At 54.6% G+C, this 17,988-nt stretch overlaps 1 protein-coding gene and 1 long non-coding RNA gene across 2 annotated transcripts in view; one reads left to right on the top strand and one right to left on the bottom strand.

Moving 5' to 3' along the window:
• The window catches only part of LOC145529707 (uncharacterized), a 1,704,434-nt gene that overhangs the window by 597,422 nt on the left and 1,089,024 nt on the right, over positions 1-17,988 (bottom strand). The window contains exons 138-139 of the long non-coding RNA XR_014071296.1: positions 14,032-14,143; positions 6,391-6,502 (exon numbers count right to left, since the gene is read on the bottom strand). This is a non-coding gene — a long non-coding RNA (uncharacterized LOC145529707). The remainder of the gene's footprint in view (positions 1-6,390; positions 6,503-14,031; positions 14,144-17,988) is intronic.
• Positions 2,175-4,348, top strand: LOC145530095 (uncharacterized). The gene is made up of 4 exons (XM_081550908.1): positions 2,175-2,186; positions 2,522-2,734; positions 3,135-3,447; positions 3,698-4,348. The coding sequence occupies exons 1-4, from the start codon at positions 2,175-2,177 to the stop codon at positions 4,324-4,326; spliced, it is 1,167 nt and encodes a 388-aa protein (XP_081407034.1). The 3' UTR covers positions 4,327-4,348.

The following is a 17,988-nucleotide window of genomic DNA, read 5'->3' as shown; positions in this document are numbered from 1 at the left end:
AAACTAAAAGGCAGTCCACAAAACAACCCAGAGAATACAGTGGACTTTGCAAAATCAAAGATATCTACTGTGGGAAAGACCTCATTACAAAAGCAAAAGACAGGTCATACATCGCGAGACGAATGAGTGGAAACACAAAGCTTCTCAAGGATGTGTCTCCAAACAGACAAAGAACACCAACACAACAAGCCTGTGAAAACTAGGGAAAGGTCTGAAGGGACACCAGACTGAGGAAGACACACACAGAGTATCCCGGATGATGTCCAGCACGGAGGGCCTGAAGAAACAACAGTCTAGTTGCACTCCCTCAGGCCTGTGTGACCCTGGATGAGGCCTCTGTTTCCCGGTGGCTCTGAGAGATGGACAGGGAGGAAGGGGAAGAGAAATCACTTGCATTTCTAATACTCACAGCAAAGTCTTCCAATGAGAAGGGAATTATCACCCCCACTGACAATGCCATGCACTGAAGTGATACCCACGAGTCCATCTAACCCAGAAGGGAAGGAAGGACCTGTTCTCACAAAACGGCGAGAGATGGAAGAAGGAAGATCAAGCCCACACCAATCACTGGAAAGAGAAGCTGTGCTCAGGGCTTGAAAGAATTCCTATTGGGAAAATGATGTCACAGCCCCACAAGGCAATCCACAGCTTGGATGCTATTCCTCCCAAAATGCCAATGCATTGTCGCACCGAACAAAGAACTGCAAAAGGGGTTACGGAAACAGAAAAGAGCCTAAATTGTCAATACAATCCGACGAAAAAGCCCCGATACGGACATCCAAGGTTGTGTGAAAGGAAATTAGACGACCAAACTAGGATCCTCAGGAGCGTATCGGAGAAGGCGATGGCGACCCACGCCAGTACTCTTGCCTGGAAAATGCCCTGGACGGAGGAGCCTGGTAGGCTGCAGGCCATGGGGTCGCGCAGAGTCAGACACGACTGAAGTGACTTAGCCGCAGCGGCAGCAGCAGGACAGTATGCTATTGGGAATACAACAACACACACAGATCCAGATCGATGGAATAAAGTTGAGGGTCCAGAAACAAACCCCGGCATCCATGGTCAACTCATCTCTGACACAGAAGGGGAGAATATCCAAATGGGAACAAGAAAGCCTCTTCAATAAATGGCCATGGGAAAACCAGACAGCTACATCTGAAGAACGCTATTGGTTTTGATCTCACACCACCTCAATATCGGGGAAAAACCTCACCCTAAAGACTGATGTCATGAGATAGCTAGAAAGAAGCGTAGGTCAAAGGCTCCTTAACATCAGAGTCTCCTTGCCATTTGCTGGGCGGAGGTAGAAATGGGTCTCTTCAAGTAAGGGAAAGAGGGAAACGAAGTACACCAATGGGTTTCCATCCAATGGAACCTCTTCACAACAGAGAAGCTAAGCATTCACAGATGCAAAAGATAGGAAACGGAACATGAGAGACTCCTTGCAAGTGGTGTATCTGAGAAGGGGTTCATATGGAAAGAGACGAAGAATGCACAGCACTCAGATTCCAAGAAACACCACCACCACCCTTGACCCTTCCCCCATGACCAACTCCGACCTAAAGCCTTTCTCTCCCTCTAACCCATCCCTAAAACATAACCCTCATCTAATCATATACATGTGCATTCCTAGCATCCATCCATCCACACACGAGAGAGAAAGAGGAAGACACAGACTGAATCGAGAAAGGAAAAGAGAGGGACACAGCCAGAGAGAGACACGGAACCAAAGAGAGGAAAGGAGTCGATGGTCCAGACTTTTCATCAATCTGTCTCGAAGGTAGAAGCAATGACAGCGCCCATCCACCCCAGAAGGGGGAAAAGGACGGAAGGTTTGGAGAGGAAAAGACAAGAACGCAGGGAGCCATTAGAAGCTCAGCCACCCGCAGAAGCCGAGCTGGGACACTTGAACAGAATCTCAATGGAAACAGAGGACCAGAAAGTTGGCTACTCTTTTCTATAAGAGAGGGAGACCTTCGAGTCTTCCTTTCGGGCCTCCAACTTGGATGTGGGGTCTCAAAACAGTCAGGAGGGGCAGTGCCTTTTCCTGGGTACCACGGCGCATCCAGGCCTCGTTCTGCCCCATTCTGTGCTGTGTCAGCCCTGGATGGAGTCTTTCTTTCTGAAGTCTCAGCGCACAAGCTCCACGTGATATCGGCCCCAGGTGGAGAGGCATGGAGCTGCTCGTAGGCCGACAGACCTAGGAAACAGATGGGAGAATGACCCCCACTCTGCAGATGGAGAGACTGGGGAAACCCTGAGGGGCATATGCTTGTCCAGGGCCACACCACTTATGAGAAGAAGGAGCCTGGTCTGAGAGCAGCGGGGTCCTCGGAGCTCAGGCCCTGGCTGCACCCAGGCCTCCCCAGGGCTGTGGGCTGGGCTGTGTGGCTGTCAATGTGCCTGCACATGGCCTAAGGGGGGTGGTCGAGCAGTCAGAAACCCAGAGATTCCCTTGGGAAGTTTTGGGGAAGGGACCTCAGCACGAACCCCAGGAAATGATGTCACCTGCCGGCAACAGAACCCAACAGAACCCGCAACCCGGGTATCCAGGCCTCCAGAGCGGAGAGGAGCCCCCAGCCAGATCTCTTGCTGCCAGGATGTTCTGCTGTTTGCCCCTGCCCAGAGGCCGGGGCCTCAGGAGAGCTCACAGGCAGTGTGCGTGGCACCCTGTCGACGTTGGCTCAGGGCACCCCCGAGAGGCCTCTGGCCCTCTGCCCGGAGAAACAGAAAGGTAACACGGGGAACCCCCAGGCCGGGCCAGGCCACCTCTCCCATGCCACCCGGAAACACCGGGTCCTTTGCCTGTGTGTGTGGATGCGGGTTTCTTGGGGTGTGTCTCCCTCAAGGAAGCCCAGGCGGATGTGGGGTCAGAAGCCTGCGGACAAGTTGTGTCCACACCCCAGGGGAGATCAGGCTGGCTGGGATGGGAACAGTGCGGGCAGGGCCGGCCGCCCAGGCTGACCTCACACCCTCAGGTGGGTCTCTTTCCTCCCGGGTGGGGATCTGAGCAGACACACGTCTCTGACCCTTCTGGGAAGAGAAGTTCGAGCAGGCAGAAGCAGCGGCTCCACTGGCCAGGCCCAGCTCGGAAAACTCCCAGCACGGCTGGCTGACGGTCACTGTCGTTGCAGAGCTTCCCACGTGATGAGGCCGAGGACGGGGACACCCCGTCCACCTCCCGGAGGGAGGGGTCGGAGCACCAACCCCCCGCCCGTGAGGCCCAGTGCAGGCTCCAGGTGAGCGTGCCCACGGAGGCATCAGCCCCACCGGGGGCGAAGCGGAGGCGGGGAAGGCCTGCTGCCGAGACACCGCCCAGGATACACCCGGCGGCCCAGTCTGAGGCTGCCACGGAGCTCAGCACACCCGGCTCCGACCCAGAGTCCCGAGAACCCCGGCCTCTGAGGCAGCAGGAGGACCTGGAGCCCAGCACGCCAGAGCACAGAGGTAAGGACGCTGGGGCTGGTGCACGGGAGTGTGTGGGGAGGGGGTGCTGAGCTACACAGGGACGAGTCCCCGAAAGATGCTGCTGGGCCTGCAGCAAGCGCTGGCCTCACACCCCCACCCCCATCTTGCACACTTCAGTCCCAAAAGACATCCAACCCTGGGTATTCTTTCGGAATCTCTTGGAAGCTTTCTGTCCCGGGATACGCACATGCCAAGGCTGGTCTGTGGGCAAACTTTGCTTCTCCCCCAGCTCTAGCACTGGCCTCCAACTGGAAACAGGCTCCACTTCCCAGACCTGTGCCTACAGAGGTGGTGGCTCCAGGTGCAGGACCCAGGGATCCACCGAGGGCAGATGGAGAACCGAGCCTTGCCCTCGCAGAGACACCAGGCCAGCTGGGTACTGGCCAGCACACCGGGCAGATCGGATTTCCGTGCCTGCAGGACCCCCAGCCCCAGGCACTGATGTCCCACCCCCTCAGCCAGAACCTCCACCTCCACGTGCACCTGTACCTGCTCGGGCTTTGGCAGGAGAACCCGAGGCAGAGGAGGAGTCACCGCCTCGGCAGGGAGAGCCTGCCCTGGCTCCCGCGCAACACCCAGACGCCGACGATGACTCACCCGCCCCTGCAGGAAGAACGAGCCCCCGCTCTGGACAGAGACCCAGAGCCCTTGCCGGAAACACCATGTCCAGGGGAGCGGTCGGCTCTGCAGCCTCCATCCCTGTCTGCTCACCGTGGACGCCGGCAACTCGGTCTGCCCCCAGGGGACATGGAGTTCCTTTCCCCTGAGCTGCTTTGCATTTGGTTTGTTTCCACCTTTCTGGTGATGTTTTACTTTTTGTATGGTTTCGTCTATTTTTGTTGGTTAAGTTGGGATTAGTAAACTTTTTCATCATTGTTGCAATTTGGGACACTGTTGTGTAACTCTGGTGATACGGTGTTACCATCACCACTCTGTAGTTTCAGACCCGTTCGATCTTTATGCCCCACCCGCCAACAAAGCCTGGGTTCAAGGCAAGCAGGCCCTGTTCATCCCTCCCCCCGATCCTGACCACAATTTCATCTTTTCTTTCTGCATTCCTTCCTATATTCTTGGTGTCCCCAATCAATGACTCTCAGTGAAATGACTGAAGGAGTTTTTTTCGGACTCTCCACCTACTGTAAGACTCCATTGGAGAGTTCTCATTTTTATGTCATTTGAACTAGCCTTTGATAGCTGAAAGGACGGTGTACGTCCTTTCAAGATATCATGTGCCAAACGAAGCCCTTTTGGCAAATGCCATCATTATCTCCAGGCAGGCATTGCTGTTTGAAGGGTGACATCTCAGCCAGAAGGCAGAGGCTGAGCTCCTCTTGTTGCACCAGCTCCCAAAAGAAGCCAAGAAAGGGAGCTGGAACAACAAACCACCCCAACGCCCAGGAAAGCGTTCTTCACGACAGAAGGCTAGCAAATGACCCAACAACCTTGTGGCCCAGAACCCCTCTAGAAAAATCACTGTTCCAAACAAAAGAGAAACACATGGGAAGTTCCAAGGAGAGGCAATGCCCATGGCCAGTGTACTTTAGAGACGGCCTGACCGCTCCGGGGAAGACACGCACCGACGGAACCCCTTGGGAAACAGCAGTGAGAGTCCTCACCGTCGTAAGGGTTTCCTCTGGGGACAACCTGCCCTGGGCACCACATGAGGGAGCAGACCGGCTTCTCTTCCTCTGCCCCCACACCACTCACTCATGAAGGCAGCTCAGGTGGTCTCATGCCCTGCCTGCCTGCCTGCCTGCCTGGCTCATCCGTGAGCTGTGACCACCTCCAGGGCAGGACTCCACCTTCTCCTCTCTGTGTACCGTGAATCTGCACACAGTGGGCTTTCAGAACCTTAGGAGACTTGAGCCATTCCCACTCGAGCCAGAACCCTCCCCAGGAAGGAAAACAGCTGTGGAGTCATTTTGGCCCCAGCACTGGTTCCCAAACCCTGGCGGCTCCTACAGCCTCTACGGTGTGAAGAGGGAGGTCCCTTTTGACAGAGCTTTCCGGCTGTCAGATCGAAGCTGTTGTTTCACTGTCAGCTGTGTCTCTGCCGTTGCAGCCAGGTGGGCCACGCTGCTCCAAAGGAGCTCACAAGCTGAGTTGCAAGGGAGGTATTGAGAGGACAGGGATGGCTACAACGTGCTGCAAACTGAGTGAGGGTCCCCACAATCCTCAGCAAAGGTCTGTGGTGTGCAAGTGGGGAGTAGAGGGCCCCCAAGTTCCAAAGGAAGGGAGGTACTCGGGAGATAAAGCCCTTGGCTGCTGTGGTAGCAGCTGCAGATGGCAGCTCGTCCACAGTGCACTTCGAATGAGGTCATATGAGCGGGACTCTGGAAAGGGCTCCGAAATCCAGAGAAAGGGGTCAGGGTATGTGGGAATCCGGCGGGGGTGGGGGGTGGATGAAGGAAGGTGTCCTTCCTCTCTCCAGTGCAATTTGGTTTGGTGAGTCTCAAAGCTACCAGATGGCACTTCCCAAGTCAGGCCCCCGCAGGAATCAGGGTGGGCTGCGTGCCTCGGCCCCTGCCACAGGGACAAGCCACACCAGTGGCCTCCCTGAGCTCAAATGGCCGGATCTGGGGGTTCCGTCTGGGTGCACACCTCCTTGCTGTGGCCAAGTTCCCCCCTTCTCTGAGCACCAGCCTCATCATCCTCTCGAATGAGGACATCGATTGCTACCTTGGCACGTTACTCTCTTCATCCTGTGAAGACTCATTAGGCTTATCCTACAATTACTAGCTGGCCCGAAGAGATATCTCCTGAATCCAGATTAAGCTGGAGTCTCCCAGGCTCATCTGGCATGTCTTCCCTGAAGTCTGCCAAAACCCACACCCTTGCATTTCCAGGGATTCCCCTTAGCCGGCTGGGCAGAAAACCCAGCATGGTTCAAACAAGCTGACAGACAAGCGGGAGAGGACTCACGGGCAGACGGCCTCCGTCAGTTCTCGGGTGGAGCTCTGGGACCACAGCAGCAACGGGCCATCCCAGCCCCTGGGCTCAGCAGCGCCCTCATTCTCAGGCCGGCGGCTCTGCCCTGAGGGGAGCAGGAAGGTCACCAACTGCCGCAGGCGGACCTCAAGCCCCTCCCACTGCTGGAGCCTGACCTCCCCCGGCCCCACCCCTTCCCCTACCCCAGCAGGACGAGAGCTCGTCTTCCCCTGGCTTCCAACGTGAGGCCCGGCCCTGGGCCCCGATTGGGCACTGCCCCAGTCCGGAGCCAATCACAGTGGCCAGGGAGGTGGAACGCACCGATTGGCCAGGGCCAGGTCATGTGACCATGCTCCCCAGGAAACTCAAATATTACCAAGATTCCCTAACAAACCAATGAACAAAATTATCCAGTAAAGGCAAACCGTACTTTTTAATGAGGCCGATGTCACAGAAAAAAAAAAAAAATGCTTCACAATGAACTGCTCAAGGAAGCTACTAAATAAACTTTCAGAAAAGTTAAGTAGTTTTTTTTTTTTTTTAATAGGGTGACGGAGAGCTATACCTTTCCCATCTATGTGAATTTAGGTTTAAACTAGATTTCCCTTGGCTATTATATACGACAAAAAAACCCCACATCACCCCCTTTCACTCCCCCCACCCCCCAAAAGTGTTTTAGTCTATTGAGTTTTTGTGTCCTCAGTTGTGTCTGATTCACGGCAACTCACGAACTCTACACAGCCAGGCTCTTCCGTCCATGGAATTCAGGGCAATTTTTTTCTGTCACAGTAAATGCCCACCCTGGGTGATCCAAAGGCAAGGGCTCAGAGGCTCCTGAGAGTCTAACTCCTTTCAGCCGAGCACAGAGCTGGCTCCTCACTGGGATGCCTGTGGCCTGGGGCTCCCAGAGGGGAGAGCAGCACTCGCCCCACCGTGTGGTCACTGCTGGAAGTGCAGGCTGCTCCTCACTCCCCCTTGACAGTGTCCCTGAGGGCAGAACAGTGGGAATCTACTCAAGGTGGAAATGCAAACTCCCATGCAACCAAACTTCCCACAAGGTCTCCAAAACCACTCAGGAACAGGGAATTGGAAACTGCAGGGCATGACATGAATGGAGATGGAGACTTGACACCTTACACCGAGTTCACTTCCAGTTATCCCTAGACAAAGTTTCCATGAAAACTTGTCACAAATCTAGAAGAACAATGAGCAGAAACCGGACACGTGCTTTGAGTCTTCACACACAAAACTAAAAGGCAGTCCACAAAACAACCCAGAGAATACAGTGGACTTTGCAAAATCAAAGATATCTACTGTGGGAAAGACCTCATTACAAAAGCAAAAGACAGGTCATACATCGCGAGACGAATGAGTGGAAACACAAAGCTTCTCAAGGATGTGTCTCCAAACAGACAAAGAACACCAACACAACAAGCCTGTGAAAACTAGGGAAAGGTCTGAAGGGACACCAGACTGAGGAAGACACACACAGAGTATCCCGGATGATGTCCAGCACGGAGGGCCTGAAGAAACAACAGTCTAGTTGCACTCCCTCAGGCCTGTGTGACCCTGGATGAGGCCTCTGTTTCCCGGTGGCTCTGAGAGATGGACAGGGAGGAAGGGGAAGAGAAATCACTTGCATTTCTAATACTCACAGCAAAGTCTTCCAATGAGAAGGGAATTATCACCCCCACTGACAATGCCATTCACTGAAGTGATACCCACGAGTCCATCTAACCCAGAAGGGAAGGAAGGACCTGTTCTCACAAAACGGCGAGAGATGGAAGAAGGAAGATCAAGCCCACACCAATCACTGGAAAGAGAAGCTGTGCTCAGGGCTTGAAAGAATTCCTATTGGGAAAATGATGTCACAGCCCCACAAGGCAATCCACAGCTTGGATGCTATTCCTCCCAAAATGCCAATGCATTGTCGCACCGAACAAAGAATTGCAAAAGGGGTTACGGAAACAGAAAAGAGCCTAAATTGTCAATACAATCCGACGAAAAAGCCCCGATACGGACATCCAAGGTTGTGTGAAAGGAAATTAGACGACCAAACTAGGATCCTCAGGAGCGTATCGGAGAAGGCGATGGCGACCCACGCCAGTACTCTTGCCTGGAAAATGCCCTGGACGGAGGAGCCTGGTAGGCTGCAGGCCATGGGGTCGCGCAGAGTCAGACACGACTGAAGTGACTTAGCCGCAGCGGCAGCAGCAGGACAGTATGCTATTGGGAATACAACAACACACACAGATCCAGATCGATGGAATAAAGTTGAGGGTCCAGAAACAAACCCCGGCATCCATGGTCAACTCATCTCTGACACAGAAGGGGAGAATATCCAAATGGGAACAAGAAAGCCTCTTCAATAAATGGCCATGGGAAAACCAGACAGCTACATCTGAAGAACGCTATTGGTTTTGATCTCACACCACCTCAATATCGGGGAAAAACCTCACCCTAAAGACTGATGTCATGAGATAGCTAGAAAGAAGCGTAGGTCAAAGGCTCCTTAACATCAGAGTCTCCTTGCCATTTGCTGGGCGGAGGTAGAAATGGGTCTCTTCAAGTAAGGGAAAGAGGGAAACGAAGTACACCAATGGGTTTCCATCCAATGGAACCTCTTCACAACAGAGAAGCTAAGCATTCACAGATGCAAAAGATAGGAAACGGAACATGAGAGACTCCTTGCAAGTGGTGTATCTGAGAAGGGGTTCATATGGAAAGAGACGAAGAATGCACAGCACTCAGATTCCAAGAAACACCACCACCACCCTTGACCCTTCCCCCATGACCAACTCCGACCTAAAGCCTTTCTCTCCCTCTAACCCATCCCTAAAACATAACCCTCATCTAATCATATACATGTGCATTCCTAGCATCCATCCATCCACACACGAGAGAGAAAGAGGAAGACACAGACTGAATCGAGAAAGGAAAAGAGAGGGACACAGCCAGAGAGAGACACGGAACCAAAGAGAGGAAAGGAGTCGATGGTCCAGACTTTTCATCAATCTGTCTCGAAGGTAGAAGCAATGACAGCGCCCATCCACCCCAGAAGGGGGAAAAGGACGGAAGGTTTGGAGAGGAAAAGACAAGAACGCAGGGAGCCATTAGAAGCTCAGCCACCCGCAGAAGCCGAGCTGGGACACTTGAACAGAATCTCAATGGAAACAGAGGACCAGAAAGTTGGCTACTCTTTTCTATAAGAGAGGGAGACCTTCGAGTCTTCCTTTCGGGCCTCCAACTTGGATGTGGGGTCTCAAAACAGTCAGGAGGGGCAGTGCCTTTTCCTGGGTACCACGGCGCATCCAGGCCTCGTTCTGCCCCATTCTGTGCTGTGTCAGCCCTGGATGGAGTCTTTCTTTCTGAAGTCTCAGCGCACAAGCTCCACGTGATATCGGCCCCAGGTGGAGAGGCACGGAGCTGCTCGTAGGCCGACAGACCTAGGAAACAGATGGGAGAATGACCCCCACTCTGCAGATGGAGAGACTGGGGAAACCCTGAGGGGCATATGCTTGTCCAGGGCCACACCACTTATGAGAAGAAGGAGCCTGGTCTGAGAGCAGCGGGGTCCTCGGAGCTCAGGCCCTGGCTGCACCCAGGCCTCCCCAGGGCTGTGGGCTGGGCTGTGTGGCTGTCAATGTGCCTGCACATGGCCTAAGGGGGGTGGTCGAGCAGTCAGAAACCCAGAGATTCCCTTGGGAAGTTTTGGGGAAGGGACCTCAGCACGAACCCCAGGAAATGATGTCACCTGCCGGCAACAGAACCCAACAGAACCCGCAACCCGGGTATCCAGGCCTCCAGAGCGGAGAGGAGCCCCCAGCCAGATCTCTTGCTGCCAGGATGTTCTGCTGTTTGCCCCTGCCCAGAGGCCGGGGCCTCAGGAGAGCTCACAGGCAGTGTGCGTGGCACCCTGTCGACGTTGGCTCAGGGCACCCCCGAGAGGCCTCTGGCCCTCTGCCCGGAGAAACAGAAAGGTAACACGGGGAGCCCCAGGCCGGGCCAGGCCACCTCTCCCATGCCACCCGGAAACACCGGGTCCTTTGCCTGTGTGTGTGGATGCGGGTTTCTCGGGGTGTGTCTCCCTCAAGGAAGTCCAGGCGGATGTGGGGTCAGAAGCCTGCGGACAAGTTGTGTCCACACCCCAGGGGAGATCAGGCTGGCTGGGATGGGAACAGTGCGGGCAGGGCCGGCCGCCCAGGCTGACCTCACACCCTCAGGTGGGTCTCTTTCCTCCCGGGTGGGGATCTGAGCAGACACACGTCTCTGACCCTTCTGGGAAGAGAAGTTCGAGCAGGCAGAAGCAGCGGCTCCACTGGCCAGGCCCAGCTCGGAAAACTCCCAGCACGGCTGGCTGACGGTCACTGTCGTTGCAGAGCTTCCCACGTGATGAGGCCGAGGACGGGGACACCCCGTCCACCTCCCGGAGGGAGGGGTCGGAGCACCAACCCCCCGCCCGTGAGGCCCAGTGCAGGCTCCAGGTGAGCGTGCCCACGGAGGCATCAGCCCCACCGGGGGCGAAGCGGAGGCGGGGAAGGCCTGCTGCCGAGACACCGCCCAGGATACACCCGGCGGCCCAGTCTGAGGCTGCCACGGAGCTCAGCACACCCGGCTCCGACCCAGAGTCCCGAGAACCCCGGCCTCTGAGGCAGCAGGAGGACCTGGAGCCCAGCACGCCAGAGCACAGAGGTAAGGACGCTGGGGCTGGTGCACGGGAGTGTGTGGGGAGGGGGTGCTGAGCTACACAGGGACGAGTCCCCAAAAGATGCTGCCGGGCCTGCAGCAAGCGCTGGCCTCACACCCCCACCCCCATCTTGCACACTTCAGTCCCAAAAGACATCCAACCCTGGGTATTCTTTCGGAATCTCTTGGAAGCTTTCTGTCCCGGGATACGCACATGCCAAGGCTGGTCTGTGGGCAAACTTTGCTTCTCCCCCAGCTCTAGCACTGGCCTCCAACTGGAAACAGGCTCCACTTCCCAGACCTGTGCCTACAGAGGTGGTGGCTCCAGGTGCAGGACCCAGGGATCCACCGAGGGCAGATGGAGAACCGAGCCTTGCCCTCGCAGAGACACCAGGCCAGCTGGGTACTGGCCAGCACACCGGGCAGATCGGATTTCCGTGCCTGCAGGACCCCCAGCCCCAGGCACTGATGTCCCACCCCCTCAGCCAGAACCTCCACCTCCACGTGCACCTGTACCTGCTCGGGCTTTGGCAGGAGAACCCGAGGCAGAGGAGGAGTCACCGCCTCGGCAGGGAGAGCCTGCCCTGGCTCCCGCGCAACACCCAGACGCCGACGATGACTCACCCGCCCCTGCAGGAAGAACGAGCCCCCGCTCTGGACAGAGACCCAGAGCCCTTGCCGGAAACACCATGTCCAGGGGAGCGGTCGGCTCTGCGGCCTCCATCCCTGTCTGCTCACCGTGGACGCCGGCAACTCGGTCTGCCCCCAGGGGACATGGAGTTCCTTTCCCCTGAGCTGCTTTGCATTTGGTTTGTTTCCACCTTTCTGGTGATGTTTTACTTTTTGTACGGTTTCGTCTATTTTTGTTGGTTAAGTTGGGATTAGTAAACTTTTTCATCATTGTTGCAATTTGGGACACTGTTGTGTAACTCTGGTGATACGGTGTTACCATCACCACTCTGTAGTTTCAGACCCGTTCGATCTTTATGCCCCACCCGCCAACAAAGCCTGGGTTCAAGGCAAGCAGGCCCTGTTCATCCCTCCCCCCGATCCTGACCACAATTTCATCTTTTCTTTCTGCATTCCTTCCTATATTCTTGGTGTCCCCAATCAATGACTCTCAGTGAGATGACTGAAGGAGTTTTTTTCGGACTCTCCACCTACTGTAAGACTCCTTTGGAGAGTTCTCATTTTTATGTCATTTGAACTAGCCTTTGATAGCTGAAAGGACGGTGTACGTCCTTTCAAGATATCATGTGCCAAACGAAGCCCTTTTGGCAAATGCCATCATTATCTCCAGGCAGGCATTGCTGTTTGAAGGGTGACATCTCAGCCAGAAGGCAGAGGCTGAGCTCCTCTTGTTGCACCAGCTCCCAAAAGAAGCCAAGAAAGGGAGCTGGAACAACAAACCACCCCAACGCCCAGGAAAGCGTTCTTCACGACAGAAGGCTAGCAAATGACCCAACAACCTTGTGGCCCAGAACCCCTCTAGAAAAATCACTGTTCCATACAAAAGAGAAACACATGGGAAGTTCCAAGGAGAGGCAATGCCCATGGCCAGTGTACTTTAGAGACGGCCTGACCGCTCCGGGGAAGACACGCACCGACGGAACCCCTTGGGAAACAGCAGTGAGAGTCCTCACCGTCGTAAGGGTTTCCTCTGGGGACAACCTGCCCTGGGCACCACATGAGGGAGCAGACCGGCTTCTCTTCCTCTGCCCCCACACCACTCACTCATGAAGGCAGCTCAGGTGTTCTCATGCCCTGCCTGCCTGCCTGCCTGCCTGGCTCATCCGTGAGCTGTGACCACCTCCAGGGCAGGACTCCACCTTCTCCTCTCTGTGTACCGTGAATCTGCACACAGTGGGCTTTCAGAACCTTAGGAGACTTGAGCCATTCCCACTCGAGCCAGAACCCTCCCCAGGAAGGAAAACAGCTGTGGAGTCATTTTGGCCCCAGCACTGGTTCCCAAACCCTGGCGGCTCCTACAGCCTCTACGGTGTGAAGAGGGAGGTCCCTTTTGACAGAGCTTTCCGGCTGTCAGATCGAAGCTGTTGTTTCACTGTCAGCTGTGTCTCTGCCGTTGCAGCCAGGTGGGCCACGCTGCTCCAAAGGAGCTCACAAGCTGAGTTGCAAGGGAGGTATTGAGAGGACAGGGATGGCTACAACGTGCTGCAAACTGAGTGAGGGTCCCCACAATCCTCAGCAAAGGTCTGTGGTGTGCAAGTGGGGAGTAGAGGGCCCCCAAGTTCCAAAGGAAGGGAGGTACTCGGGAGATAAAGCCCTTGGCTGCTGTGGTAGCAGCTGCAGATGGCAGCTCGTCCACAGTGCACTTCGAATGAGGTCATATGAGCGGGACTCTGGAAAGGGCTCCGAAATCCAGAGAAAGGGGTCAGGGTATGTGGGAATCCGGCGGGGGTGGGGGGTGGATGAAGGAAGGTGTCCTTCCTCTCTCCAGTGCAATTTGGTTTGGTGAGTCTCAAAGCTACCAGATGGCACTTCCCAAGTCAGGCCCCCGCAGGAATCAGGGTGGGCTGCGTGCCTCGGCCCCTGCCACAGGGACAAGCCACACCAGTGGCCTCCCTGAGCTCAAATGGCCGGATCTGGGGGTTCCGTCTGGGTGCACACCTCCTTGCTGTGGCCAAGTTCCCCCCTTCTCTGAGCACCAGCTTCATCATCCTCTCGAATGAGGACATCGATTGCTACCTTGGCACGTTACTCTCTTCATCCTGTGAAGACTCATTAGGCTTATCCTACAATTACTAGCTGGCCCGAAGAGATATCTCCTGAATCCAGATTAAGCTGGAGTCTCCCAGGCTCATCTGGCATGTCTTCCCTGAAGTCTGCCAAAACCCACACCCTTGCATTTCCAGGGACTCCCCTTAGCCGGCTGGGCAGAAAACCCAGCATGGTTCAAACAAGCTGACAGACAAGCGGGAGAGGACTCACGGGCAGACGGCCTCCGTCAGTTCTCGGGTGGAGCTCTGGGACCACAGCAGCAACGGGCCATCCCAGCCCCTGGGCTCAGCAGCGCCCTCATTCTCAGGCCGGCGGCTCTGCCCTGAGGGGAGCAGGAAGGTCACCAACTGCCGCAGGCGGACCTCAAGCCCCTCCCACTGCTGGAGCCTGACCTCCCCCGGCCCCACCCCTTCCCCTACCCCAGCAGGACGAGAGCTCGTCTTCCCCTGGCTTCCAACGTGAGGCCCGGCCCTGGGCCCCGATTGGGCACTGCCCCAGTCCGGAGCCAATCACAGTGGCCAGGGAGGTGGAACGCACCGATTGGCCAGGGCCAGGTCATGTGACCATGCTCCCCAGGAAACTCAAATATTACCAAGATTCCCTAACAAACCAATGAACAAAATTATCCAGTAAAGGCAAACCGTACTTTTTAATGAGGCCGATGTCACAGAAAAAAAAAAAAAATGCTTCACAATGAACTGCTCAAGGAAGCTACTAAATAAACTTTCAGAAAAGTTAAGTAGTTTTTTTTTTTTTTTAATAGGGTGACGGAGAGCTATACCTTTCCCATCTATGTGAATTTAGGTTTAAACTAGATTTCCCTTGGCTATTATATACGACAAAAAAACCCCACATCACCCCCTTTCACTCCCCCCACCCCCCAAAAGTGTTTTAGTCTATTGAGTTTTTGTGTCCTCAGTTGTGTCTGATTCACGGCAACTCACGAACTCTACACAGCCAGGCTCTTCCGTCCATGGAATTCAGGGCAATTTTTTTCTGTCACAGTAAATGCCCACCCTGGGTGATCCAAAGGCAAGGGCTCAGAGGCTCCTGAGAGTCTAACTCCTTTCAGCCGAGCACAGAGCTGGCTCCTCACTGGGATGCCTGTGGCCTGGGGCTCCCAGAGGGGAGAGCAGCACTCGCCCCACCGTGTGGTCACTGCTGGAAGTGCAGGCTGCTCCTCACTCCCCCTTGACAGTGTCCCTGAGGGCAGAACAGTGGGAATCTACTCAAGGTGGAAATGCAAACTCCCATGCAACCAAACTTCCCACAAGGTCTCCAAAACCACTCAGGAACAGGGAATTGGAAACTGCAGGGCATGACATGAATGGAGATGGAGACTTGACACCTTACACCGAGTTCACTTCCAGTTATCCCTAGACAAAGTTTCCATGAAAACTTGTCACAAATCTAGAAGAACAATGAGCAGAAACCGGACACGTGCTTTGAGTCTTCACACACAAAACTAAAAGGCAGTCCACAAAACAACCCAGAGAATACAGTGGACTTTGCAAAATCAAAGATATCTACTGTGGGAAAGACCTCATTACAAAAGCAAAAGACAGGTCATACATCGCGAGACGAATGAGTGGAAACACAAAGCTTCTCAAGGATGTGTCTCCAAACAGACAAAGAACACCAACACAACAAGCCTGTGAAAACTAGGGAAAGGTCTGAAGGGACACCAGACTGAGGAAGACACACACAGAGTATCCCGGATGATGTCCAGCACGGAGGGCCTGAAGAAACAACAGTCTAGTTGCACTCCCTCAGGCCTGTGTGACCCTGGATGAGGCCTCTGTTTCCCGGTGGCTCTGAGAGATGGACAGGGAGGAAGGGGAAGAGAAATCACTTGCATTTCTAATACTCACAGCAAAGTCTTCCAATGAGAAGGGAATTATCACCCCCACTGACAATGCCATTCACTGAAGTGATACCCACGAGTCCATCTAACCCAGAAGGGAAGGAAGGACCTGTTCTCACAAAACGGCGAGAGATGGAAGAAGGAAGATCAAGCCCACACCAATCACTGGAAAGAGAAGCTGTGCTCAGGGCTTGAAAGAATTCCTATTGGGAAAATGATGTCACAGCCCCACAAGGCAATCCACAGCTTGGATGCTATTCCTCCCAAAATGCCAATGCATTGTCGCACCGAACAAAGAATTGCAAAAGGGGTTACGGAAACAGAAAAGAGCCTAAATTGTCAATACAATCCGACGAAAAAGCCCCGATACGGACATCCAAGGTTGTGTGAAAGGAAATTAGACGACCAAACTAGGATCCTCAGGAGCGTATCGGAGAAGGCGATGGCGACCCACGCCAGTACTCTTGCCTGGAAAATGCCCTGGACGGAGGAGCCTGGTAGGCTGCAGGCCATGGGGTCGCGCAGAGTCAGACACGACTGAAGTGACTTAGCCGCAGCGGCAGCAGCAGGACAGTATGCTATTGGGAATACAACAACACACACAGATCCAGATCGATGGAATAAAGTTGAGGGTCCAGAAACAAACCCCGGCATCCATGGTCAACTCATCTCTGACACGGAAGGGGAGAATATCCAAATGGGAACAAGAAAGCCTCTTCAATAAATGGCCATGGGAAAACCAGACAGCTACATCTGAAGAACGCTATTGGTTTTGATCTCACACCACCTCAATATCGGGGAAAAACCTCACCCTAAAGACTGATGTCATGAGATAGCTAGAAAGAAGCGTAGGTCAAAGGCTCCTTAACATCAGAGTCTCCTTGCCATTTGCTGGGCGGAGGTAGAAATGGGTCTCTTCAAGTAAGGGAAAGAGGGAAACGAAGTACACCAATGGGTTTCCATCCAATGGAACCTCTTCACAACAGAGAAGCTAAGCATTCACACATGCAAAAGATAGGAAACGGAACATGAGAGACTCCTTGCAAGTGGTGTATCTGAGAAGGGGTTCATATGGAAAGAGACGAAGAATGCACAGCACTCAGATTCCAAGAAACACCACCACCACCCTTGACCCTTCCCCCATGACCAACTCCGACCTAAAGCCTTTCTCTCCCTCTAACCCATCCCTAAAACATAACCCTCATCTAATCATATACATGTGCATTCCTAGCATCCATCCATCCACACACGAGAGAGAAAGAGGAAGACACAGACTGAATCGAGAAAGGAAAAGAGAGGGACACAGCCAGAGAGAGACACGGAACCAAAGAGAGGAAAGGAGTCGATGGTCCAGACTTTTCATCAATCTGTCTCGAAGGTAGAAGCAATGACAGCGCCCATCCACCCCAGAAGGGGGAAAAGGACGGAAGGTTTGGAGAGGAAAAGACAAGAACGCAGGGAGCCATTAGAAGCTCAGCCACCCGCAGAAGCCGAGCTGGGACACTTGAACAGAATCTCAATGGAAACAGAGGACCAGAAAGTTGGCTACTCTTTTCTATAAGAGAGGGAGACCTTCGAGTCTTCCTTTCGGGCCTCCAACTTGGATGTGGGGTCTCAAAACAGTCAGGAGGGGCAGTGCCTTTTCCTGGGTACCACGGCGCATCCAGGCCTCGTTCTGCCCCATTCTGTGCTGTGTCAGCCCTGGATGGAGTCTTTCTTTCTGAAGTCTCAGCGCACAAGCTCCACGTGATATCGGCCCCAGGTGGAGAGGCACGGAGCTGCTCGTAGGCCGACAGACCTAGGAAACAGATGGGAGAATGACCCCCACTCTGCAGATGGAGAGACTGGGGAAACCCTGAGGGGCATATGCTTGTCCAGGGCCACACCACTTATGAGAAGAAGGAGCCTGGTCTGAGAGCAGCGGGGTCCTCGGAGCTCAGGCCCTGGCTGCACCCAGGCCTCCCCAGGGCTGTGGGCTGGGCTGTGTGGCTGTCAATGTGCCTGCACATGGCCTAAGGGGGGTGGTCGAGCAGTCAGAAACCCAGAGATTCCCTTGGGAAGTTTTGGGGAAGGGACCTCAGCACGAACCCCAGGAAATGATGTCACCTGCCGGCAACAGAACCCAACAGAACCCGCAACCCGGGTATCCAGGCCTCCAGAGCGGAGAGGAGCCCCCAGCCAGATCTCTTGCTGCCAGGATGTTCTGCTGTTTGCCCCTGCCCAGAGGCCGGGGCCTCAGGAGAGCTCACAGGCAGTGTGCGTGGCACCCTGTCGACGTTGGCTCAGGGCACCCCCGAGAGGCC

The sequence above is a fragment of the Giraffa tippelskirchi genome, chromosome 12, assembly GCF_054371585.1.
Source record: "Giraffa tippelskirchi isolate mGirTip1 chromosome 12, T2T-mGirTip1v1.2.pri, whole genome shotgun sequence".
NCBI classification, from domain to species: Eukaryota; Metazoa; Chordata; class Mammalia; order Artiodactyla; family Giraffidae; genus Giraffa; species Giraffa tippelskirchi.
This window is presented reverse-complemented; position numbering and strand designations above follow the sequence as displayed.

Coding starts and splice junctions, on each gene's coding strand:
- LOC145530095 (XM_081550908.1), top strand. Junction 2,735..3,134: donor CTGCCCGGAGAAACAGAAAG/GTAACACGGGGA, acceptor CTGTCGTTGCAG/AGCTTCCCACGTGATGAGGC. Junction 3,448..3,697: donor CAGCACGCCAGAGCACAGAG/GTAAGGACGCTG, acceptor CTTCTCCCCCAG/CTCTAGCACTGGCCTCCAAC.